At 58.7% G+C, this 21,918-nt stretch overlaps 2 protein-coding genes across 4 annotated transcripts; both read right to left on the bottom strand.

The window, feature by feature from the left end:
* Positions 1–786: 786 nt before the first annotated feature.
* LOC140902074 (ras-related protein Rab-1A-like) lies at positions 787–11,462 on the bottom strand. 2 transcript variants are annotated; one of them, XM_073321736.1, is made up of 7 exons: positions 11,321–11,462; positions 9,081–9,199; positions 8,544–8,616; positions 7,639–7,734; positions 3,444–3,539; positions 2,422–2,553; positions 787–2,237 (listed from the first exon to the last, which is right to left on the bottom strand). In XM_073321736.1, the coding sequence occupies exons 2-7, from the start codon at positions 9,101–9,103 to the stop codon at positions 2,010–2,012; spliced, it is 648 nt and encodes a 215-aa protein (XP_073177837.1). In that variant the 5' UTR covers positions 9,104–9,199; positions 11,321–11,462; the 3' UTR covers positions 787–2,009. The 2 variants fall into 2 exon arrangements, with proteins under 2 accessions (XP_073177837.1, XP_073177839.1); XM_073321738.1 differs by lacking the exon at positions 11,321–11,462 and adding an exon at positions 11,141–11,226.
* Positions 11,463–14,031: 2,569 nt separating this feature from the next.
* CHP2 (calcineurin like EF-hand protein 2) lies at positions 14,032–20,691 on the bottom strand. Of its 2 annotated transcripts, XM_073321417.1 has the most exons (7): positions 20,442–20,690; positions 18,547–18,619; positions 16,909–16,989; positions 16,381–16,505; positions 15,794–15,855; positions 15,438–15,560; positions 14,032–15,033 (listed from the first exon to the last, which is right to left on the bottom strand). In XM_073321417.1, the coding sequence occupies exons 1-7, from the start codon at positions 20,506–20,508 to the stop codon at positions 14,980–14,982; spliced, it is 585 nt and encodes a 194-aa protein (XP_073177518.1). In that variant the 5' UTR covers positions 20,509–20,690; the 3' UTR covers positions 14,032–14,979. The 2 variants fall into 2 exon arrangements, with proteins under 2 accessions (XP_073177518.1, XP_073177519.1); XM_073321418.1 differs by lacking the exon at positions 18,547–18,619 and having other exon boundaries at positions 20,442–20,691.
* Between the last annotated feature and the right edge of the window lie 1,227 nt (positions 20,692–21,918).

Here is a 21,918-nt window from a genome sequence, read left to right as displayed (position 1 = left end):
CACCTCCAGGCACCCGCGTGGTGTGTGTGAGGCTGTCCATGACTGAAACACTTGCCCTTGCCCCGTTGGCTTCCTGTCCATGGCCTGCTCCGGCAACTAGATTCAGCCATAAGAGACTGAAGCCGGAGACGCTGGCCCGGCAAGTCCTGGTTCGAGCTAGAGGAGAGCGATTGGAGATGTACAGCTGGGGCGGGAAGCGTCCGAGTGAGAGACACGCCCCCCACAAGTGCAGGGAAGCGCGTCCAACGGTTATGACACTCATCCAGTAGCTAGATTGAGCTGTTGTCTCTCAGACAGATTTTACACACCTGGGGTCGTTCTCATGGCTTGTTGGAAAGGTCACCGCGTGTCCACAGCCCTGCTGAAGGGCGACCATCAGAACAGGGCTTCAGATGGATTGCCCCCACGGCTGCATTGAGAGGTACCACCCCCCGTCCTTGCTCCTCCAGGCTCACCCCCTTCTCCGTTCACCTACTGTGCCCCGCCCATGCTCTGCACCAGCCTGTGCGATCGTCTGCCACCCGGCACAGCGAGATCGCCGGTGGCTGCGGCATGCCTTCGCCTTTCTGGGGCCTTCGCCGGCCCATTGAGCTGCTGGTAATGGTTGCAAGCCAAAGTATGAGCCATCGCATTGAATATGGGGGCACCGCTGCCCGTGCTCAGAGGGCTTGGCCTGGCTCCTGGAAGGGATTTAGGTGCCTCATTCCCATTGAAATTAATAGTGTGTGTGTGTGGGATGCTAGGGGGGTGCATGGCTCTAGGTTGGGGTGACACCAAGGAGCGGTGTAGATGCCTGTAGACCTTTAATGCGGAGGGCCGGGGGCCTTACACAATCAGCTGCTTTGGACCAAGGTTAAACTAAACAGTACCGTACAGCCTGAGCGTCGTCTCTCTGTTCCCTAGAGACATTAAAGGCTCACAGCTGGCCACGCAGTGAGAGCCAAACTATTTTAGGTCACCTGGTCCCCCAGGCCTGTGTCTCTGTGAGATTTTTTGGCTCCCCGTGGTTGTCCTACGTCCCGTTCCTCAGCTGTGAGCGACTCACGTGACTGGCTCTTCCAATGGCTCACCACCCATGGTGTTAAAAACCTGCACCCCGATTTCCAGCTGACTCCGCCCAGCCACGGGATCTCACTCTGGATTAAACACCCATGGTGTTAAAAACCTGCACCCTGATTTCCAACTGACTCCGCCCAGCCACAGGATCTCACTCTGGATTAAACACCCATGGTGTTAAAAACCTGCACCCCGATTTCCAGCTGACTCCGCCCAGCCACGGGATCGCACTCTGGCTTAACAAGGCCCCTGCTGTCAGAAATCGCCTTAGAGACCCGGCTCGAGTCGCCTTTCCACCCAAGCTTTGAATTTTCAAGCCACTCTTCAGTCTGGAGCTGACGGGGGAGAAATTCAAGCATTCACGTTTGGGCATGGAAAAGACGCTAATTTGGCACCAGACTCCCATGAGGCTGCGTTAAGAGGGGAAGCAAACTACGGCGCTTTCCGCTTTTGTCCTGGGCCTCACAGCACAGTTCCTTGCTGCTCGGTCTGTGGCTGGGTCCTCTTAACGAGAGGCCACTTCCTTCTCCACGCAGGAAGGCGTCGCACGTCCTCCAGCATTCGGGGGACTCCTTCCCGGGCCCGGCTCCGTTCGGAGCAGCTTGTGCCCTTCCAGAGGCCTGAAGGGTGCAGAGCAGGGCGGGCTGTATGGCCATGCAGCGGGGAGTCGGGAATGACGGGGGGAGGGGAAGATGGATCTTGGAGTAGCGGAGCCAGCCGGCCAGTAGCCGGCCCCGAGTGTCTCTGGGCTAGCGAAGGGGGAGGGTGCACCCACGGGGTTGGAGAGGGATAAGGGGAGCTGGACCGCAGCCTGTAAAAATCTATTGCAGATAAATAGGGTGCTGCAAAGGGCCCCCCCCCGCCCAGCAGTCCTGGCCCCCAGCCGTAGTCCCAGACACGGAGAAGCTCCCCACCACGGGGTAGGTGGTGGTGGTGGGGGGTAAACCCCCTCCCTAACAGCAGCCCGCACCTCCGTCGCCGCCCTCCCCCGCGCCGGCCCGGCCCTGCCGCAGGGGGGCGCTCTGGATGCGGGGGATGGGCTGGCGGCTGTCGCTGTGGGGGAGGCCGCTGCCCACCCGGTTCTTGATCTCGGCCGCCATGGTGACGAAGGCCTGCTCCACGTTGGTGGAGGTCTTGGCGCTGGTCTCCAGGAACGGCACGTCCAGTGCGTCCGCGTACTCCTGCCCCGGGGAACACGAAAGGCCACGGTTAGTGCCGGGCAGATCCTGCCCTCTCCCATGCCTCAGTCCAGGATCTCTGGGTTTTTCACCGGAGCCCTCCCCCCCGGTGCTTGTGGGCTGGTGTTTAAGTGTGCATGAGTGTGCGACACGTGCACTATTCTGCCCCTCCTCCCCCGGTACTGACCTTGGCCGTGGTGTAATCCACCACCTTCTTGCAGGTCAGGTCGTTCTTGTTGCCCACGATCAGCTTGTTGACGTTCTCGCTGGCGTAGCGGCCGATCTCCTCCAGCCACAGGTGCATGTTGCTGAACGAGTCCTGCGGGGAGCGGAGATGGGAGAGGCTCCGAGAGCGGCGTCTCCAGGGGCCCAGCGCTTCCCTGATTCCCTCTGGGAAGACCTGCTCCCAGGGGATCAAGGCAAGAGCCTCGCCTGCAGTCTAAACCCCACCTACAGCTGGGGGCAGGCCCATCAGCCTTCACCTAGTCCATCCCCAGTCAGGGTGGGGATACAAGTCAGGGGAACATGGCAACTCAAATAAAGGGCACCTTGCCATCCAAACTGGACTGAGACCCACCAGCTTCTGTCACACCCAAAGCGGCCATTAATTGGGAGCGACTCTCAGGCATTACTCCCCTGAGTGGGGCTTGAACCCACAGCCTGGAGGGAAAGGCTCCATAGCCCCGCCCCCAAGCAACAGAGCTAGCCAGTCTTGGAGCAGCTACCCTCTTAAAGAGATACAAATACTCCTGGCCAGGTCTGTATCTACTACACACAAGCCAAAAAAAGGGCAATTAATGTAAACACCAAATCCCCATGCAGATACCATTCAACTTTCCTCTGCCCTTCCATTGGGATACTGGATTCTCCTTCCCTTCCCGCCTTAAAATGCTGCATAGTTTCTATACTGCTGTTGAAACAGCTGCCACATCCAAACGCAAGGGTAGCTTTATCCCTCCACTAGGTGACATGATCCCTGTATATAGAGCCACTGTGCCCCACCCCAGAGGTGGCTGCATCTCAGTGCGGAGTGACATGATCCTGGCACAAACAGCTGCCACGTCCCACCCCAAACCTACAGATCTAGGTTGTGAAATATTTCAGGATGAAGAACACGGATAAGTGCCAGTCATTTATAGCCAAGGGCTATAGCAAGTCCATACCTAGCAAAACGCCCTCCCTTAGGAAGGGCTCCGTGGTCAGACTCACCTGGTCCGTTACATCATACACAATGATGATACCGTGGGCACCTCTGTAGTAACTGGACGTGATCGTCCGGAAGCGCTCCTGGCCGGCTGTGTCCCACTGCAGGGCAGGGAAAGAAAGACACATAGACCATGCTCCTTCCCACAACTAGAAAGGGAACCCAGGAGTCCTGGCACCCAGCCCCGTGCACCATACGGCCTCCAAGAGCCCGGGATAGAACCCCAGAGTCCTGGCTCTGAATCCTCTGCCCGGTTAGCCCATAGAACCCAGGAGTCCGGACTCCCAACCCCGCAGCTCTAGCCTCTGGCCAACATTCCTCCCCAGAGTCAGAAATAGACTCTGCTTTCAGCCTCCCGTGACTGGGAGCAGGCCCCTTTTGCCAGCCAGCCGGGGAGGACCCCTGCGCAGGGCGGGAGGGGAGTTTCAAGGGGCCATTCTTGGCACAGAGGGGCTGGCAGGTGAGAAAGATTGGAGTCCTGTGCAGGGGGGACTGGCAGACGGTGGATCAGCAAGGAGCCTTGGGGGGCGGGGGGCCCCCACTGGGGAACGGGGCTGGGATTGGAGGGTGGGATCAGCTGTTGGACGGATCCTGCCGCCCACACAGTCACAGCTGGTAAATGGCTGCTCCCGGTCAGCTTCACTTCAGCTGGGCTCTGCTGTGGGGCGTCTGAACGGAGCAGAACAGGACCCATAAGGGTTGAGGGTGGAACGGAGGCTTCCTTCCCACCCCGGGATGAGCCCCACGGGGCAAAAGGGGAAAATCGGCCTCAGCAGGCTGGTTTGTAGTTTATTAAATGCAGCTTCTAAAAGGCAATCACACACACCCTGTGCCCCACACTGATCCTAGATCTCCTATACCCCACAGCCCCCCACTCTGTACCCCCCAACCCCCAGCCCTTCCAGCTTGCATTCCAGCTCCTAGGCCCCACAGAACCCAGGTCCCCTATCCTGGACCCACACAGCCCCCCACTCTGTACCCCACAGCCCTGCCAGCTCACATGCCAGCTCCCAGGCCCTACAGAACCCAGATCCCCTATCCTAGGCCCACACAGCCTCCAGACCCCCAGTTGACGCTAGTGCTGCTTGCACTCCAAAAGGGACCCCAGATGTCCTTCCCTGTGCCCCCATCCCCACAGGTCCTCGATGCCCTGCCATGCACCCCACAGACCCCACCCTCTCTTGTACCCCCAAAACAGACCCCAGCTCCCCCTCATGCACCCCCGTTGAAGAGATCATAGAACCACAGGGTCAGAAGGGACCGCAAGGGACATCTAGTCTAACCCCCTGCCAAGGTGCAGGATTTGCTGGGTCTAAACCACCCAAGACAGATGGCTCCAGCCTCCTTTCAAAAACCGCCAGCGAAGGAGCTTCCACGACCCCCCGAGGCCTCCGTTCCATTGTCCTGCTGCTCGTACAGCGAGGGAGTTTTTCCTGAGATTTAATCTACATCTGCTGGGCTGTCGTTTGAACCCACTGCCCCTTGTCCTGCCCTCTGTGGCAGGGGAGAACGACTTTTCTCCAGCTTTCTTACGGCAGCTTTCCAAGTATCTGAAGACCACTACCGCGTCCCCCTTTCCTCTCCTCTTTTCCCAGCTAACCATAGCCAGCTCCTTCAGCCTTTGCTCATACGGCTTGTGTTCCACCCTCTGATCATCTCTGTTGCGCGCCTCTGGACCCTTTCCAGTTTCTCTACGTCCTTCCTATACAACGGACACAGGTCTCCAGGTGAGGCCCAGCCGGCGCCGAGCAGAGCGGTACTGTCACCTCCCAGGACTTGCAGGAGGTATTAATGCAACCCAAAATTGCATTTGCTTTTTTGGCCACAGCATCGCATTGCTGACTCACGTTGGGGCTGGGATCCACCACAACTCCCAGCTCCTTCTCAGCCGTGCTGCTGCCAAGCTGGTTACCCCCCATTCCGCATTTGTGCGTCTGGTTTTTCTTCCCTAACTGAAGCACCTTCCATTTGTCTGTGTTGAATTTCAAGCCCAGTTCTCCAATTTATCAAGATCCCTCTGAATCTTCGCTCTGTCCTCCAAAGCGTTGGCAACCCCACCCCCCGCCAGCTTTGTGTCACCTGCAAATATGATCAGTCTCCTCTCTCTTCCTACATCCAGGCCATTAATAAAGATGTTAAACAACACCGGACCCAGAACAGATCCCTGGGGAGCCCCACTCGAGACCTCTCTCCAATCCGACATCGTTCCATTAATAGTTACTCTTTGTTTGCAGCTGTTTAACCAGTTACGTATCCACTTAATGGTAGTTCTGCCGAGCCGCATCTCTCCAGCTTAGTTATCAGAATGTCACGTGGGACTGTGTCAAAAGCCTTGCTGAAGTCCAGGTGTAGGATGTCCACCGCATTCCCCCATCCACCAGACCAGTTACGCTGTCAAAGAAGGGAATCACGCTGGTTTGGCAGGATTTGTTCTTGGCAAACCCATGCTGGCTGCTAGTGATCACCCCTTCAGCCTCCCGGCATTCGCCAGTGGAATGGTTTATACCTGGCTCCAGTAGCTTCCAGGTATCGAAGCCAGGCTGACTGGTCTACAGCTCCCCGGCTCCCCCTTTGTAAAGATGGGCTCCACGCTGGCCCTTCTCCGGTCTTCCGGGACCTGTCACCCAGGTGTTTGTAAGTATTATCGCCAGTGGCTCCGAGATTTCTTCAGCTAATTCCTGCAGTAGCCTGGGTGAAGAGCATCCGGCCCTGCTGATTTGACTTCATTCAGATTGGTCAGAAGATCTGTGATGTGTTCTTTACTTATCCCGACCTGCCTCCCGTCCCCTTCATTGTCTGCGGTAATTTTGCTAGTCGTCCGGTCACATGTTACAGACTGAGGCGAGGTAGGCATTGAGCAGCTCTGCGTTCCTACCATCTTCCGTTCCCAGCTCACCTTCTCCAGCGAGCCCACACTGTCCGTGATCTTTCTTTTTCATCTGACTTATTTGAAGAACCCCGTCCTGTCGTCTCTAACCTTCCTTGCCAGCCGTAACTCATTCCTTGCCTGGGCTCTCCTGATTTTGCCCCGACACGCTCGCGCTATTTCCATGTATACTTAGAATCATAGAATATCAGGGTTGGAAGGGACCCCAGTAGGTCATCTAGTCCAACCCCCTGCTCAAAGCAGGACCAATTCCCAGTTAAATCATCCCAGCCAGGGCTTTGTCAAGCCTGACCTTAAAAACCTCTCAGGAAGGAGATTCTACCACCTCCCTAGGTAACGCATTCCAGTGTTTCACCACCCTCTTAGTGAAAAAGTTTTTCCTAATATCCAATCTAAACCTCCCCCACTGCAACTTGAGACCATTACTCCTCGTTCTGTCATCTGCTACCATTGAGAACAGTCTAGAGCCATCCTCTTTGGAACCCCCTTTCAGGTAGTTGAAAGCAGCTATCAAATCCCCCCTCATTCTTCTCTTCTGCAGGCTAAACAATCCCAGCTCCCTCAGCCTCTCCTCATAACTCATGTGTTCCAGTCCCCTAATCATTTTTGTTGCCCTTTGCTGGACTCTCTCCAATTTATCCACATCCTTCTTGAAGTGTGGGGCCCAAAACTGGACACAGTACTCCAGATGAGGCCTCACCACTTCCTTGGTGCTGGGTCCTTCCTTCCATTCCCTGCGTGTATCAGATGCAGCAACACCCTGAACAATTTTAAGGTCTCCCCCACCGTCCTCATTGGAGTGTTGAGATGGGTCAGAAAGCAACTTCAGATCCACCCCAACTTCACTTTGGGTTGGGGCCCGATCTGAACCCAGCTCCGGCTCAGACTCTGCACTGGGGCAGAGTCTGTATCCCTTGGTCTGGGGCAGCTGAAATCTCCTGAGAACGCAGGGGAAATGCCAGGAGATTTTAGCCAGTCAGGAAGGCGGGAGCGTCATCATATCTGAGTCATGGCCTCAGCTGAGTCTGGATGCAACCTCCCAACCTCATGGGTGGGGGCGAGAGGTGGGGTCAGGAGCTGGGGGAGGCTTCTCACTTTTGCAGCCGGGTCTGTATTTCGTTCAGTGTGTTGAACCTCTGACCCTGGCTCCTAAATCTATCCACAAGACCTCACACTCCCCTCCCAGAGCCCACAGAACCCAGGAGACCAATTCCCAGCCCCGCCCCCCCGCTCTAACCAGTAGACCACACTGTCCTCCCAGAGCTGGGAATGGAACGCAGGGGTCCTGATAACCCCGAGTGCCATGAACTCACTATCTGGAGTTTGATAGTTTTCCCCTCCAGCTCAATGGTCCGGATCTTGAAGTCCACCCCAATGGTACTGATGTAGCTGTCAGTGTAATTGTCATCCTGGGGAAGAGAGGAGGGACAGCGAGTGATGGGGCAGGGGGGAGCCCAGCAGTGCCCCCCAGCCTTCCGCAGACTGAGTGCTTCCCTCCTGCCCCCACAGCCATCATGGTGCCCCTGTGCTGCCCGCCCCAAGGCCCCTAGGAACTTCACAGCAACAAAAGGCTTAGAACCTGCTTCCCCCTGCTCCAAAAGCCTAGCCACCGGAGCTAAAGGAGAATCCCCATCAGCTCGTAGCAGCATAGAGGCTAGGACACACAGATGAACAGTTCCAATTCCATCCTGGAGAGGGCAGTAGCTTTACCCCAGTAAGATGTACAAGCCCTCAACCCTCTGGTTCAGGCCTTATGGTATTTTTATCACATCACAGACAGGGAAACTGAGGCAGGGAACGAGGCACCAACTTGCTCAAGGTCGCACAGAGAGTGGCTGACTGAGCTGTAAAGAGAAGCCAGGAGTCCTGATTCCCAGTCCCTCTCTCCCCCTCCACTGCTCCCACCCCTCCCCTGGCTCTGTCCCACTAGACTGTGTTCCCACCCATCATTCTTGCTCCCCCCACCTGATGGGAGAAATTCCTTCAGCAGGACCCTTGGCTTTCTCTCCCTCCTTGGGCCTGGAGCGGGGAAGAGCTGTTAGGGTCAGGCCTGTTCATGGGCCCAATGGGGTGGGTGACCTGGCTTCTAGGCACTACCGTAATACACCTAATAGCAATACAAATGTACAGCACCTGGCACAATGGGGGGCTGGTCTGTGAGCAGGTTGCCTGGACACTACCGTAATACACCTAAGAATTAACCATCTCGGATACTCACCGCGAAGCGCAGCAGGAGACAAGATTTGCCAACCCCGGAGTCCCCGATCAGGAGGAGTTTGAACAAGTAGTCGCTGTTGGGGAGAGGGGAGGGTGACGCCCTGAAATGCCTGGGGGGGCAATTCTAGCCGCTGAGTAACCCCCCGCTTCCACTGCAGCCAAACGGCTGCCAGCAGGGATCCAACGACGGACCCAGCGTGGGAGCCGCCAGCCCCCAATAGTGGCTCTCTGGTCAGGGCGGGTGGTCGCAGTGGCTGCGGGTGGCCAACAGGGAGCGACATCATCCTGCTCATAAGCCCCAGGACCTCAGCAACCACCCGCATCCCTTCTAATGTCTGCCAGGAGAACACAGGGCTCCCCCCCACACCCGATATGCATACAGACACCTCCCCCCCAACTGGTCCTGTTCCCTTCTCTGAGAGATCTGTGCTGAGACCCACCCAACTCATTGCACACAAAAGCCACCTTTTGCTCAGCATCCCTCCCACCTCCTGCCAGCCATGCGATGCAACCCTTGGTTTTGGCAGCCCAGACTCACTACTCTGGATTGATGGTCGACATGACGGTGCAGGGGCGTCAGGGTTTCCGCTCAGAGATGGTGCTGTTTCAAGGGAGGGGGGCAGGGGATCCCCAGGTTCTTGCTGGATCCTGCAAGGCCTGTGACGGGAAGAATGGGGGTGCAGGAGAGAGACAGGAGGGATTAATTGGTGCAGTCTAAATCCCCCACCCAAAATGGGATGGAGGGGGTTATTTCCATTTTACACATGGGGAAACAGGCACGGAGAAAGGAAGTGATGTGCCCAAGGTCAGGGAAACTGGTGGCAGAGCTGGGAATGGAACCCAGAAGTCCTGCCTCTCAAGTTGCCACCGCTGCTCTAACCACTAGACCCCACTCCCCTCCCAGAACTGGGGCTAGAACCCAGGAGTCCTGGCTCCCAACCCCCCTGCTCTACTCCATAATAATGCATTGTGCTTCCCTGGCTCCTCTCATCCCAGAATCTTCACACACCAGTGAATTACCCCCAGCAACCCATTCTGGAAATCAGGTTTTCACCCCCACGTCACTGATGGGGACACGGAACTGTGGAGAAGGGAAAGGACATCCCAAGGTCACACAGGGACTGAGGGGGCCCCAGAGCTGGAACAGAAAATGCACACCCCAGCCCACAAAGTCCTGGCTCCCAGCCTTCCCTGCTCCAACCACTAGACCCCCCCGCCCTCCCAGTGCCAGGAATAGAACCCAGGGGTCCTGCCTCCCCACCCCCAATCCTATTCCCCTCTCAGAGCCGGGAATACAACTCCGGGGTCCTGCCTCCCCACCTCCAATCCTATTCCCTTCTCAGAGCCGGGAACAGAACCCAGGAGTCCTGCCTCCCACCCCCAATCCTATTCTCCTCTCGGAGCCGGGAATAGAACCCAGGAGTCCTGCCTCCCACCCCCAATCCTATTCCCCTCTCAGAGCCGGGAACAGAACCCAGGGGTCCTGCCTCCCACCCCCAATCCTATTCCCCTCTCAGAGCCGGGAACAGAACCCGGGGTCCTGCCTCCCACCCCCAATCCTATTCCCCTCTCAGAGCCGGGAACAGAACCCAGGAGTCCTGCCTCCCACCCCCAATCCTATTCCCCTCTCAGAGCCGGGAACAGAACCCAGGGGTCCTGCCTCCCACCCCCAATCCTATTCCCCTCTCAGAGCCGGGAACAGAACCCAGGAGTCCTGCCTCCCACCCCCAATCCTATTCCCCTCTCAGAGCCGGGAACAGAACCCAGGGGTCCTGCCTCCCACCCCCAATCCTATTCCCCTCTCAGAGCCGGGAACAGAACCCAGGGGTCCTGCCTCCCACCCCCAATCCTATTCCCCTCTCAGAGCCGGGAACAGAACCCAGGGGTCCTGCCTCCCACCCCCAATCCTATTCCCCTCTCGGAGCCGGGAATAGAACCCAGGAGTCCTGTCTCCCAGCAACTCCTCCACCCCACTCCCATCCCTTAGTTGCCTCCCAAGCAGCAGCCCAGACAAGATTTAGGGGGAGGCTCATGGCAGGAGCTGGCCAGTTTAATCAGGATGAGGGCGGCAGGCGGGCAGGTGGGGGGGGGGGGAGTTTACCCCCTTCCCACATGGGCCAGCTCCCCGGGGTGCGGGAGGAATTGGATACTTGGCAGCTAGGCTGGGCCTGGAGGCATCTCTGGGTGGGGGGCACAAGGGGCTCCATTCTAGGGGACACGAGAGGCTAGACCCAGGAACCCCCCCCCATTCCACCTCCCCAGCCTCCCAGCAGGCTCAGCGAGGCTGCCCCATATCTGCACAACTGTTACCCCAGCCCTAGGGGTGTAACCCCTGCCCCCCCCCACCGTTCCCTCCCTCAGGCAGCTGCAGGTAATGCAGCCTGCCCCCCCCAAAAAAACTGCTCCCTCTCCCCGAGACCTTCTCCCCCCTATTTCCCCCAGTTCCTATACCCCAGCGCCCCCATTCCCCCCTGAAGCCTGTCCCCCGTGCCCATACCCCAGCCCCTCCCCAGCAGCCCCCCTGCCTGTACCCCGATCTACTCCCTCTGTCCCCCCCCTCCACAGCCGCAAGGGAAGCAGCCCCCCCAGCTCAGGCACCTTGAGCCGGACAGGAAGATGCAGTAAGATGTCTCCCAGGCCCGGACTGCAGCATCCTCCCCGCTCATCCGCCCCCCCAGGGCTGTAGCACCCCCAACCCCCGAGCCCAGCCTGGGGCGGGGGGGGGAGCGGTCCTCAGTATCTCCCCCAGGTCGCTAGAGAGAGCAAAAGAGCTGGTACCTGGGTGCGGGGGGGGTCCCCCTTCCAGCCCGATCGCTCCCCCCTGCCCCTAAGCAGGTGCAGCGCCGATCCCTTTCCAAAAGGGGAGGGGCGATCCCGGCGATGCACCCCAATCCCGTCCGGGGACGTGTCAGCAAAGACACCTCCCCCCCCGCTGCAAAACCCCAGCGCACAGGCACAAGCCCCGCGCGATTGGCTGGCTGCTGGGCTAGCCACCGCCAGAGACGGAGGCGATAGGCTGAGCCCCTGACCCAAATCTGGGTGGGTTTTTATCTTTTAACCCTACAGAGGCTGGAGGGAGCCGGTAGAGCTGGGAGCTGGGAGCTGCCCCCCCCCCGCGCCCCCCCCCGGGTGTGCGTGTGTAGGTAGACCTGGGAGCTGCCCCCCCGCCCCCCCCGGGTGTGGGTGTGTAGGTAGACCTGGGAGCTGCCCCCCGGTGTGGGTGTGTAGGTAGACCTGGGAGCTGCCCCCCCCGCCCCCCCCGGTGTGGGTGTGTAGGTAGACCTGGGAGCTGCCCCCACACCCCCGGGTGTGGGTGTGATGCGGGGAGGGACACGAGCCAACCAGGATTAGGAGTCAGAAGGGCCCAGTGTGATCACCTGGTCTCCGCCCCCGCCCGCCATAACTCGGCAACCCCCGGAATTGAAGGAGGGAAGATTTTCCCAGGCACCGCATTCAATAAACTTAAAGAAATTCAAAGAAACTTAAACGTTTCTTCTCTGGCCCCGACACCTCCCCAGCGGCCAGGATCCCGGAGAGCTCCCACGCTGGATCCCGCTGGGTCTGTCACTGTGTGTTATTTATTCGGTGTATTAGGGTGAAACGTTTTTCTTGCTATTAGGTGCATTAAATAGCACCCAGGCGCCCCAGCCACGGGCCAAGACCCTATTGCACCAGGCGCTGAACATTTTGAATGTTATTAGGTGTATTACGGTAGCACCTAGGCGCCCCAGCTATGGCGCAGGACCCCATCGTGCCAGGTGCTGTACGTTTGTATTGCTATTAGGTGTATTACGGTAGCACCTAGGCGCCCCAGCTATGGCGCAGGACCCCATCGTGCCAGGTGCTGTATGTTTGTATTGCTATTAGGTGTATTACGGTAGCACCTAGGCGCCCCAGCTATGGGGCAGGACCCCATTGTGCCAGGCGCTGTATGTTTGTATTGCTATTAGGTGTATTACGGTAGCACCTAGGCGCCCCAGCTATGGCGCAGGACCCCATTGTGCCAGGCGCTGTATGTTTGTATTGCTATTAGGTGTATTACGGTAGCACCTAGGCGCCCCAGCTATGGCGCAGGACCCCATCGTGCCAGGCGCTGTACAAACACGGAACCAAAAGGCAGTTCCTGCCCCAAAGAGCGTCCAATCGAAGGCTAAGACAAGAGACGCCAGCTGGGGTGGCACATGTGGCCAGCGTGATGGGCAGTGCACTCAGCTCACCAGGCAAGCTTTTCGCAGGCATCACATGGACGTTCCAAACTGGGCCAATCCTGCCACCTGCTTGGTGGGGCTGGGGTCCCCCCTGCCCCACCAGCAATCAGGGGCTGATGCAATTCCCTTCCCCCCGCCTCCCTGAAAGACACTTTGCAATGAACACAGGTGGGAGGCTGGGCTGGGAGAACCGGGGCTGTGTCGCAGGGAGGCGGGTGGGCAAAGAAAGGGAAATGTGTGTGTGTGTGGGGACGCCTGGAGTTAGGGGTGTGGATACAGCAAAGAGGCCAAGGCCTACCGAATAGGGCACTGGCCCAGGACCTGGAAGAGGTGGGTTCTAATCTCAGCTCAATCACTGGCAAGTCATGCTCTCTTTGTGCCTCAGTTTCCCCACCCATAGAACTGGGCTAATGATACCAACCTCTTTGGAAAGCCCCTTGAGATATACTAGGGCTGATTATGATTAAGGCCTGAGCTTGCTGGAGGAGATGAGTGCGTGGTGGGACATTTTATAGGGTGCAGTGGGGAGAAACAGAGAGAGATCAACTGCACCTAAGACGGACGGACGCTGTCCAGCAGGCCTCTGGAGCTGGGCACGAGCAGTCACAGAGAAATCCGCACCCACCGGGGAACCACTGGGCAAGAATCCACCCCGTGAAAATTTCCCCCCACTCTGATCTGACTTTAATGTCATCGGTGCGGGACGAGCCATTTTCCCAGGCCCCCTAGAACTGCTTTGTGGCCTCATGGGTGTGACAAACAGGGCAGGTCTCAGCTCAGTAAGATGGATGTTCACAGCCTACAAGAGACACCGGTATAAATGCCCTCTCCCGACCCTGCTGGTAGCCTCAGTGGAGCGTCAGCGTTCCCCCGAGCCATCGGTTTCATAGCCCATGCTTGACAGGGCATCACAGGAGCCAGCTTTGGGTCAGACCGCCTTTGGATCAAGGACCCACGTGCTTCTGGGTGCATGGGAGGGGGCCTTCCCGTGTGAGATTGAGGGAGACTCTAACCCACCAGATTATAGTCAAATGCCGCAACCACTTAGCCACCCCACCGTGAAAAGGCCAAGGAGTAAATGGGACCCTGGGGCCTGAGCCCCCTACTTTCCCTTGGAGGTGGGGTGATCCCTCCAGAGCTGGGATAGATTGGCTAAGGGGAGCTGTGTGGCTGGCCACACTGCCCCAGGGACTCGAGTTGGTGGCGGTGGGGGGTGGCATTTTCTCCCCGGCATTAAATGCAGATGGAAATTCGACGATTATTTTAAATCCGAGGACGAGATTTTTCATGGTTATTTTATTTTTTTACAAACAGACAGAGTTGAATCCGAGCGAATCCAGCCCCGATGGCAGGAGATTCTAGGCCCAAGTCTCAGGCACACTGAGCCCACTGGGACGGCAGCGTCGCCCTGAGAAGCTTCCCGCGCCTTGACCAGTGAGAGCGTCCCCGGCTGCTGTGCATAAGGGCCCTGCTTCCAGCTCCCGGCACAGGGGGTCGATTGGGGACATAGCTGGAGCGTACGGCGCTGTGGGTATTCTCTGCTCCCCAGGGCCGCTAGGGGGTGATGTGCAAGTCAGAGCAGCCTCAGGGCTGCTCTAATTGACACTGGGAGCTGGGCAGGGCCCAGAATAGAGGGACTGCAAAGAGGGCTTAAAGCACAAGAACGGGAAGTGCTGTTTGTAGGTTGTAAGTCTCTGATCTGCAGTAAACTGACCAGAGGCTCTACTATCCCCTGCCATTGGGGGGCATCAGAGTCCCCCAGTTATCAGGGGCAGCGCTGGGGAGGGGAGTTAGCTTGGATCCCATTCCCTTGGGTGCAGGCACTTGTTATTTGGAAGGAGTGACAGCCATCATAGGCCAGCTTCACAGCAGGATCCGCTCTTTGTCAGCAATGCAATCTGACTGGATGCAGCCCCTCTTCAACTGGATCCATCACAAGACAAGGGGCAGAGGTGAAATCTGATTGGACGTAGCCCCTGTCAGACTGGATCCTTCCTGAGGTGAGGGGGCAGAGATGAAATCTGATTGGGTGCAGCTCTTCTCTGTCTGGAACTATGCGGAGCGGAGGTAGGAAGGCGGAGCTGAAGTGTGATTGGATGCAGCCCCTCCTTGGAGGGATCCATTGAATGATGAGAGGGCGGAGCTGAAATCTGATTGGCGGCAGCCCCTCTGAGAGTGGATCTTCCCCGTGCTGGGTCGGGGGGAGGAGCTCTCTCCAATCCTGATGGGTCACTTCAGCAGCCGGAGGCTCATTTTCTGCTCTATGTTCAGCTTCTCCACTGACTGCGGGGAGGCGAGGACGTCGGAAACATGGCCAGCCCCGGGCTGTAACCACTTCCCACCCAGACAGCCACAAGAGGTCCCTGCGGGCGGGTGGGCTGACCATGTGACTAAAGCCCTGGGCTGGGACTCAATTCCCAGCACTGCTCCAGACACCCTGGGTGACCTTGTGTCCAACCAGTTAGCCTCCCCGTGCCTCAGTTTCCCTTCCTGTTCAGTGGGGATAATGGTCCTTCCTTGATCCCGCCAGACTGTCTCTCGCTCAGCTGTGGCCCCAGGTGCTATCGTAATACACTTAATAATCCATCCTCCACCCCCTCCACCGGGCCTCACCGCTCCCCTCTAGACAATCAACCCCACCCCTTGCCCCCCAGCTCTACACCCTGCCCCCCTGGACCCTGCCAGACCATGGCAAACTCCTCGAAGGAGATGGCGCCGTCACCGTCCTGATCGGCCTCCTGGATGGTGCGCTCGGCGATGCACGCCAGCTGCTCGTCCGTCACCTGGATGCCGACCATCAGCCGCAGCACCTGGAGGGGAGGAGACAGTGACGGCCCCGCCCCTTGCCCCACCCACCCCGGGGGGCTGCCACTGCAGGAGGGGAGGAGGGATTCCACCTCTGGGGGCCCTCGGGAGGAGGCCGGCCTCGCACAGCCACCTTGCACACTCGCTCCCCAGCCTCGTGCGCATGCTCACCCCAAGCCCCTTCCCCTCACTCTTTGCACACTCCCCAGGCCTTTGCACGTTCGTGCACGCTCATTACCTGCAGCATCTCGTCCCGGGAGATCTTCCCGTCGCTGTCCTGGTCGTAGAGCTGAAAAGCAACTATGCAACCCAGATTGGTGTCAGCAATGGGATCGGGGCAGGGAAATGATCCCCCCGCCACCAGCCCCAACCTCCCCCTGTCCCCCTTAAGCCTCTACATGTCCCCCTAGCCCAACACCCCTCCATATGCCTGTGGCCCCACTCTGCCTCCTCCCCATGCATGCTCCCACCCCAGCACCCCTCCCCATAGCTCTGCATGACCCGCCCCTCAGTTCTGTCAGTTCCACTCCACCTCAGCACCCCTCCACATGCCCTTGGGTGCCCCCACCCCACTACCCCTCCCAGTTCTCCACACCTAGCACTCCTCCCACGTGCCCTCCTCACCCCCCACTCCCAATGCCCTCTGGCCAGAGGCCAGTGGTACCTTCCCCTCCCATGCAGGCCCCATAATGCCACAGCCCCTCATCTGGGTCCTCCTCCCCTTGTCACCAAGGGGCCCCAGTGACTTGCCTTAGCAGTGGGGCATGGGGGGCAGTCCACTAGGCCTCCCCCCCAATGAGTCCTGCCACCAGCCCCACTACTCACACTGCAGCTTGCTTTGTCGGCTGTTCATGGGCTCCGGGCGACCAGTCTCCTTGGACTTTCCTTCCTCCATGGGCCGGAAACGGGCCAGGACCCGGATGAAGGATCGGAAATCGGTGAGCTCTTCCCTGCGGTGGAAGACGGGAGACTTGACTAATAATCAGTGCAGCAGTGCAGGCTGCCAGACAAGCCACAGCTGTTTATACAGGGAGCCCTCGCCCAGCACTGAGATGCGGCCACCTCTGGGGCGGGGCGCAGGGGCTGTGTCCACGGGGATCCATGCAGCAGGGAGCGAAGAAGGACCACGCATGTCTCTGCCACAGAGGCCGCACTGCTCAGCACCCTGCACCATCCAGTCCCCGTCGGGCTCTGCTGGGGTCCCCTGCAATGCTCCGTGGCCGGTGAGCTCTGGCGCCCCCCAGCGGCGAGTGAGATAGCCTGCACCCGCCACGCTGCAGAGCCAGGCCGCTGGAAGTTCCCTGCCCCCACCGTCGATTGGGGCTGGGGGTGACGCTCGTGGAGCAGACTCACCCCTCCTTGAAGAAGGCGTTGATGATCCGGTCCCCCAGGGGGTTCACCGCCAGCTCCCCGATCCCCTGCAGGTCGTATTTGCTTTAGGGAGTGAGACAGGGCAGAGGTCATGGCATGGCCTGGCTGGTTCAGCTCTGAACTCTTGGGGGCCTCAACCCCTGTGTTCTAGGCGCAAGACTGGTGGCTGTCGCCTCTGGGGTGGGGCATAGGCAGCTGTTGATATGGGGATCTCTCCTCCAGTGGTGAGATGCAGTCACTTCTGGAGTGAGGCCCAGCAGCTGTTTATACAGAGATCCCTCTCTCAACGCTGAGATGCAGCTGTCTCTGGCGTGGGGCATGGCAGCCGTTCCAGAGGAAGGATCTTGGATACCCGCAGCTCACTCCCCTGGGGTTACTCCAGATTGATGCCAGACTCTGGGCCGCCATGGGCAGCTCCCATTAGCTGCCCAGTGCATCCCTGTTGTGGGTCCCTCTTAGTAGAGAGTTGGCCCCCTCGGAGAGCCACTGGGCCCGATTCCCCTCGCTGGGGGAGGGGGTGTGGACAGCATTCAGGACACCTGGGTTCTATTCCGGGCTCTGACCTTGGGCCCCACTCCGTGCCTCAGTTTCCCCTCCCAGCCTTTCGTCTGTCTCCTTGGGGCAGGGGCCTTTCCTGCCAATGTCTGCGGCACCTGAGGCAACGGGGCCCGGATCTTGGGGGCACTCTCCTTGCCCCAGCTAGGTGCTACCGTAATACCCATGATAATCGCTCCACCTGGAACCCCAGAGCTGACCCTGTATCCAGGCATCGCCTGATCTGTTCCACCCTATATGGCAGGGATGGGCAAACTACGGGCTGGGGGCCGCATCTGGCCCTCCAGACATTTTAATCTGACCCTCGAGCTTCCGCCAGGGAGTGGGGTCAGGGGCTTGCCCTGCTCTGGCGCTCCAGGTGGGGAGCGGGGTCGGGGGCTTGGCCTGCTCTGTGCGGCTCCTGGAAGCAGCAGTGTGTCCCCCCTCCGGCTCCTACATATAGGGGCAGCCAGGGGGCTCTGCACACTGCCCCTGCCCCAAGAGCTGCCCCCGAAGCTCCTACTGGCTGGGAACCGCAGCCAATGGGAGCTGCAGGGGTGGCGCCTGCGGACGGGGCAGCGTGCAGACCCGCCTGGCTGCGCCTCCGCGTAAGAGCTGGAGAGGGGACATGCTGCTGCTTCCGGGAGCCGCTTGAGGTAAGTGCCGCCTGGAGCCTGCACCCCTGAGCCTCTTCCCACGCCCCAACCCCCTGCCCCAGCCCTGATCCCTCTCCCGCCCTCTGAACCCCTTGATTCCAGCCCGGAGCATCCTCCTGCACCCCAGACCCACCCCAGAGTCCACATCCCCAGCCAGAGCCCTTCCCCACTCCCGCACCCTAACCCCCAGTTTTTTGAGCATTCACGGCCCGCCATTCAATTTCCATGCCCAGATGTGGCCCTTGGGCCAAAATGTTCGCCCATCCCTGCTATACGGTTTCCTTTGCCATGCCCATCACCGAAGTGTCCGAGCTCTTTGCACCCAAGCGTTAAACCACCTTAATGCACCAGAGACTGTAAGTGCTGTCATAATGATCCAATGATAAAGCAGCCAGAAGGGCCCAGGGAGAGACACCCGCTTTCCCCCTACCTCAGGTAGCCCTTCTGCTCCTTGTCCAGGGCCTGAAACCGGTCATAGAGGCGGACAACGCTGGCCTGCGAAACTGGACACGAGAGAGCGAGACAGTTTTAGCCGTTGACAAAGATTCGCCCTTATTGCAGGGGCCAAGGCAGGTGAGGGTTTAACAACCCTGCGATGGAATTTTTAGGATACTGGTGATTAAATCTGTTCCCCTTCCCCTCATCTGATTAACATTTAATAGCAGATTTAATTTCATGCCAGGGGCCTGGGCTGCTCAGGGGGATTGGCTCTTTCCCTGGGTTTTTTGTCTGGAGACCTCAAAGTGTTTTACAAAGGAAGGTCGGTATCATTTTACAGATGGGGAAACTGAGGCACGAGGCAGGGAAGTGATTCACCCAAGGTCACACACAGCCAATCAGTGGCATTGCTAGTAAGAGAACTCATGAGTCCTGACTCCCACATTCCCCTTTGCTCTGACCACTAGACCCCAGTCTCCACCAGCGTTAGGAAGAGAGCTCAGGACTCCTAGCTTCCCTTGCTCTAACCACTAGAACTTACTCTCTTCCCGGAGCTGAAAACAGAACCCAGGCGTCCTGATTCTGAGTCCAGCACTCTAGCCATGGGGCTATTTTATCTCAGCGCCCCCTTGCCAATACACCCTGCAGGGGTCCCCCATTTCCTGTGCCCCATTCAATCCTGGGCCTGTTAGCCAAGGTTGCCAATTAGGACCAACCACAGGGAGGCTGTTCTGTGCCACGGGCGCCCATCCTGCTAAGCCCTGAGCTCATATCACAAGTGGGGCCACCAGCAGTAGCCAACTCAAGTAGGCTTTCAGTCCCTACCCGCCAGGGCTGGATTCGAACCAACGAACTCGAGGTGATTCCCAGCTGGGTTCAGAAAGACCCAAAGTGCCAGGGCTGGGAGAGCCACACTCCAGGATTCCCCTTGCTGGGACACCCGTTCAAAGCTTCACGCCCAGTAAGTCATAGGGCCTCAGTCAGTGGCTCTGAAATGCACCCAGAGGCGGATCCTCTCTCACACTCCGAGCCCCCTGGGGTGGGAAACGGCACCCGAGAGTCCTTCTCCACACACTGTGCTGTGGCCATTCTCTGCCCCGCACCCCCAGGGTAGATGGGGGACAAGATGGAGCTGTTTGGGGGGTGAGCTTGCCTCCTTTGCCAGCCCCTCCCATCCACCCACTGTCAGGGCACCTTGCAAATTAACCAGGTAGGCCACTTTCCCAAGGATCCAGGTCAAATGGGGGAAACCGAGGCACAGGGGGGAGGGGGGCGTTGGTGACTTGCCATGGGACTGTACAGCTAGTCAGTGCCAGAGCCAAGCAGGGAACCCAGGAGTCCTGCCTGTAGGGTGACCAGATATCCCAATTTTATAGGGACAGTCCCAATTTTTGGGTCTCTCTCTTATATAGGCTTATATATTACCCTCCACCCCATCCCGATTTTTCACATTTGCTGTTTGATCACCCTACCTGCCTGACTCAACAACCTCTGCTGTGATCACAAAACAACACCCTTCCCCAAGCTGGGGCTAGAACCCACGCCCTGCTTCCCAGCCCCACCCTGCTCCAACCCACCAAGCCCCCCTCCCCAAGCTCGGAATAGAACCCAGGAGTCCTGACCCCCCCCCAGGCCTTTGGCAGAACCACACACACACGTTTCTCCCTCCCCTTCAACCAGAGGCCTCGGAAGGCAGGTATTTAGGTGCAGCGCGGTCCGACTGCCCAGCCCTGTACAGCGCAGGGTCCCTGCCCCACATGGCCTGCAGCCCCAGGACACCAGCCAGTGCGACCACCCCTCCCCGCCGTCCCCTTTTGCTCAGATTTAACTTGCCAACTTGAGGGTTACACAATCCCCCCCCACACACACACTCTGCTGAGCCCTTACAGCCGGTTTCCTCCATGATCTCCTCCAGCTCGGGGATAGCGGACGGGTGGGAGCTCTGGCAGCCCATCTCTCATGCCGTCAGGCCTCGCCGGGAATCTCTCCCCCTGCAGCAGGGCGCCCAGGGCAACCGGGAGTCTGGAGCCAACTTTTCCAAGAAGCCCATATGGGATCTCGAGTGACTGGCCGGATGGCCAATCAACCCCGGGAAAGGAAGGCTGGGCTGAGTTCCTTTAAGGTGGATCTTTCCTTCTCCCCGCCCAGGCAGTAAAGGCTGGGACTGGGAAACAGGGAAGTGGCTTGTTTGTTTGGTTTTCCAAACTGTCAAGGTTTTCTGTGGGGAGGGGTGGTTGGGGGTTGAGCTGCTCTGAGCACGTCCCATGACAAAGCCTTTCTACACAGATTGATGGTTCTGCACAGAGCAGCCACCAGTGGGGCAGGGCATGGCAGCTGTTTGTGTGGGGACCTTTCATCTAGCACTGAGATGCAGCCACCTCTGGGGTAGGGCGTGGCAGCTGTTTATACAGGGACCTTTGATCTATAACAAGGCTCCTTGGCCCAGCCCGGAAATGTAGACCCCTCTAGGGTGGGGCTTGGCAGTTGTTTATACAAATATCCCTCACCCAGAGCAGAGATGCAGCTGTCTCTGGGGTGTGGCACAGCTGCTGTTTAACAGCCAGACTCCAATTCTGCATCCCAGTTTGAGGCATGAAAAGGAGGCCACCGAAACGGAATCCAAGCGAAAGCGCAGGAATTTAAGGAAGGCCGAATCAACCCTGACTCCAAGGGCAGTGGGTCCCTTTCTGAATCACGCCCCGCCCAGCTCCCTGCAGCAGAGCGCCCCCTGGGGCGAGCAATGGGGTCAGCACTGTCTGCGAGGCACCCCTTAGCGAGCCCCTGCCCCACTGCCCGCGCCCCCTCAGACAGGAGGGCGCCCCCTATTGAAGCACCCGCACCTCCGACCCCCGAGCTTCCTTTAGCGGGCTCGTAGCCAGGCCGGTTATTTCCCCAGGCTGCTGGGAGATAAGGTGTGACACTGCGCAGAGGCCTCGGGGTCACGTTAACCCTTGAGTTGCCTGGCAGAAGTACAGCACCAGATTGTAGTAACCCCACCCGTCAGCACTCAAGACCCCCAGCAGTTGGGCTCAGCACCTTAAAAACCCTTCCCCTCCTCTGGGTAAGAGCAGGACTGTAACAACACACACACGTTCACCTCAAGGGGGCATCCATGCGCAGGCATCAGGGCATGCAGGTAGGGTCAGGAAGGTTAGCCCCGGGTAGCACCACACACTTGCTATTGCAAGGGTCGGCCCAGCTTCTTACGGACCAAAGGGCTGGCTGGGACCTGCAGAAGGCTGGGCCCAGAGCCCTGGTGGTCAGATCTGCTGGGACCCAGCCTGGCTGGAACAACAGGCTGGTCATTCCATGGTCTGCGGCCTGAGTTACACAGGAGGTCAGACTCGATGACCCCAAGGGGTTC

This window comes from Lepidochelys kempii, chromosome 23, assembly GCF_965140265.1.
Source record: "Lepidochelys kempii isolate rLepKem1 chromosome 23, rLepKem1.hap2, whole genome shotgun sequence".
NCBI lineage: Eukaryota > Metazoa > Chordata > Testudines > Cheloniidae > Lepidochelys > Lepidochelys kempii.
Note: the sequence above shows the minus strand (reverse complement) of the source record. Positions and strands in the feature narration are given on the sequence as shown.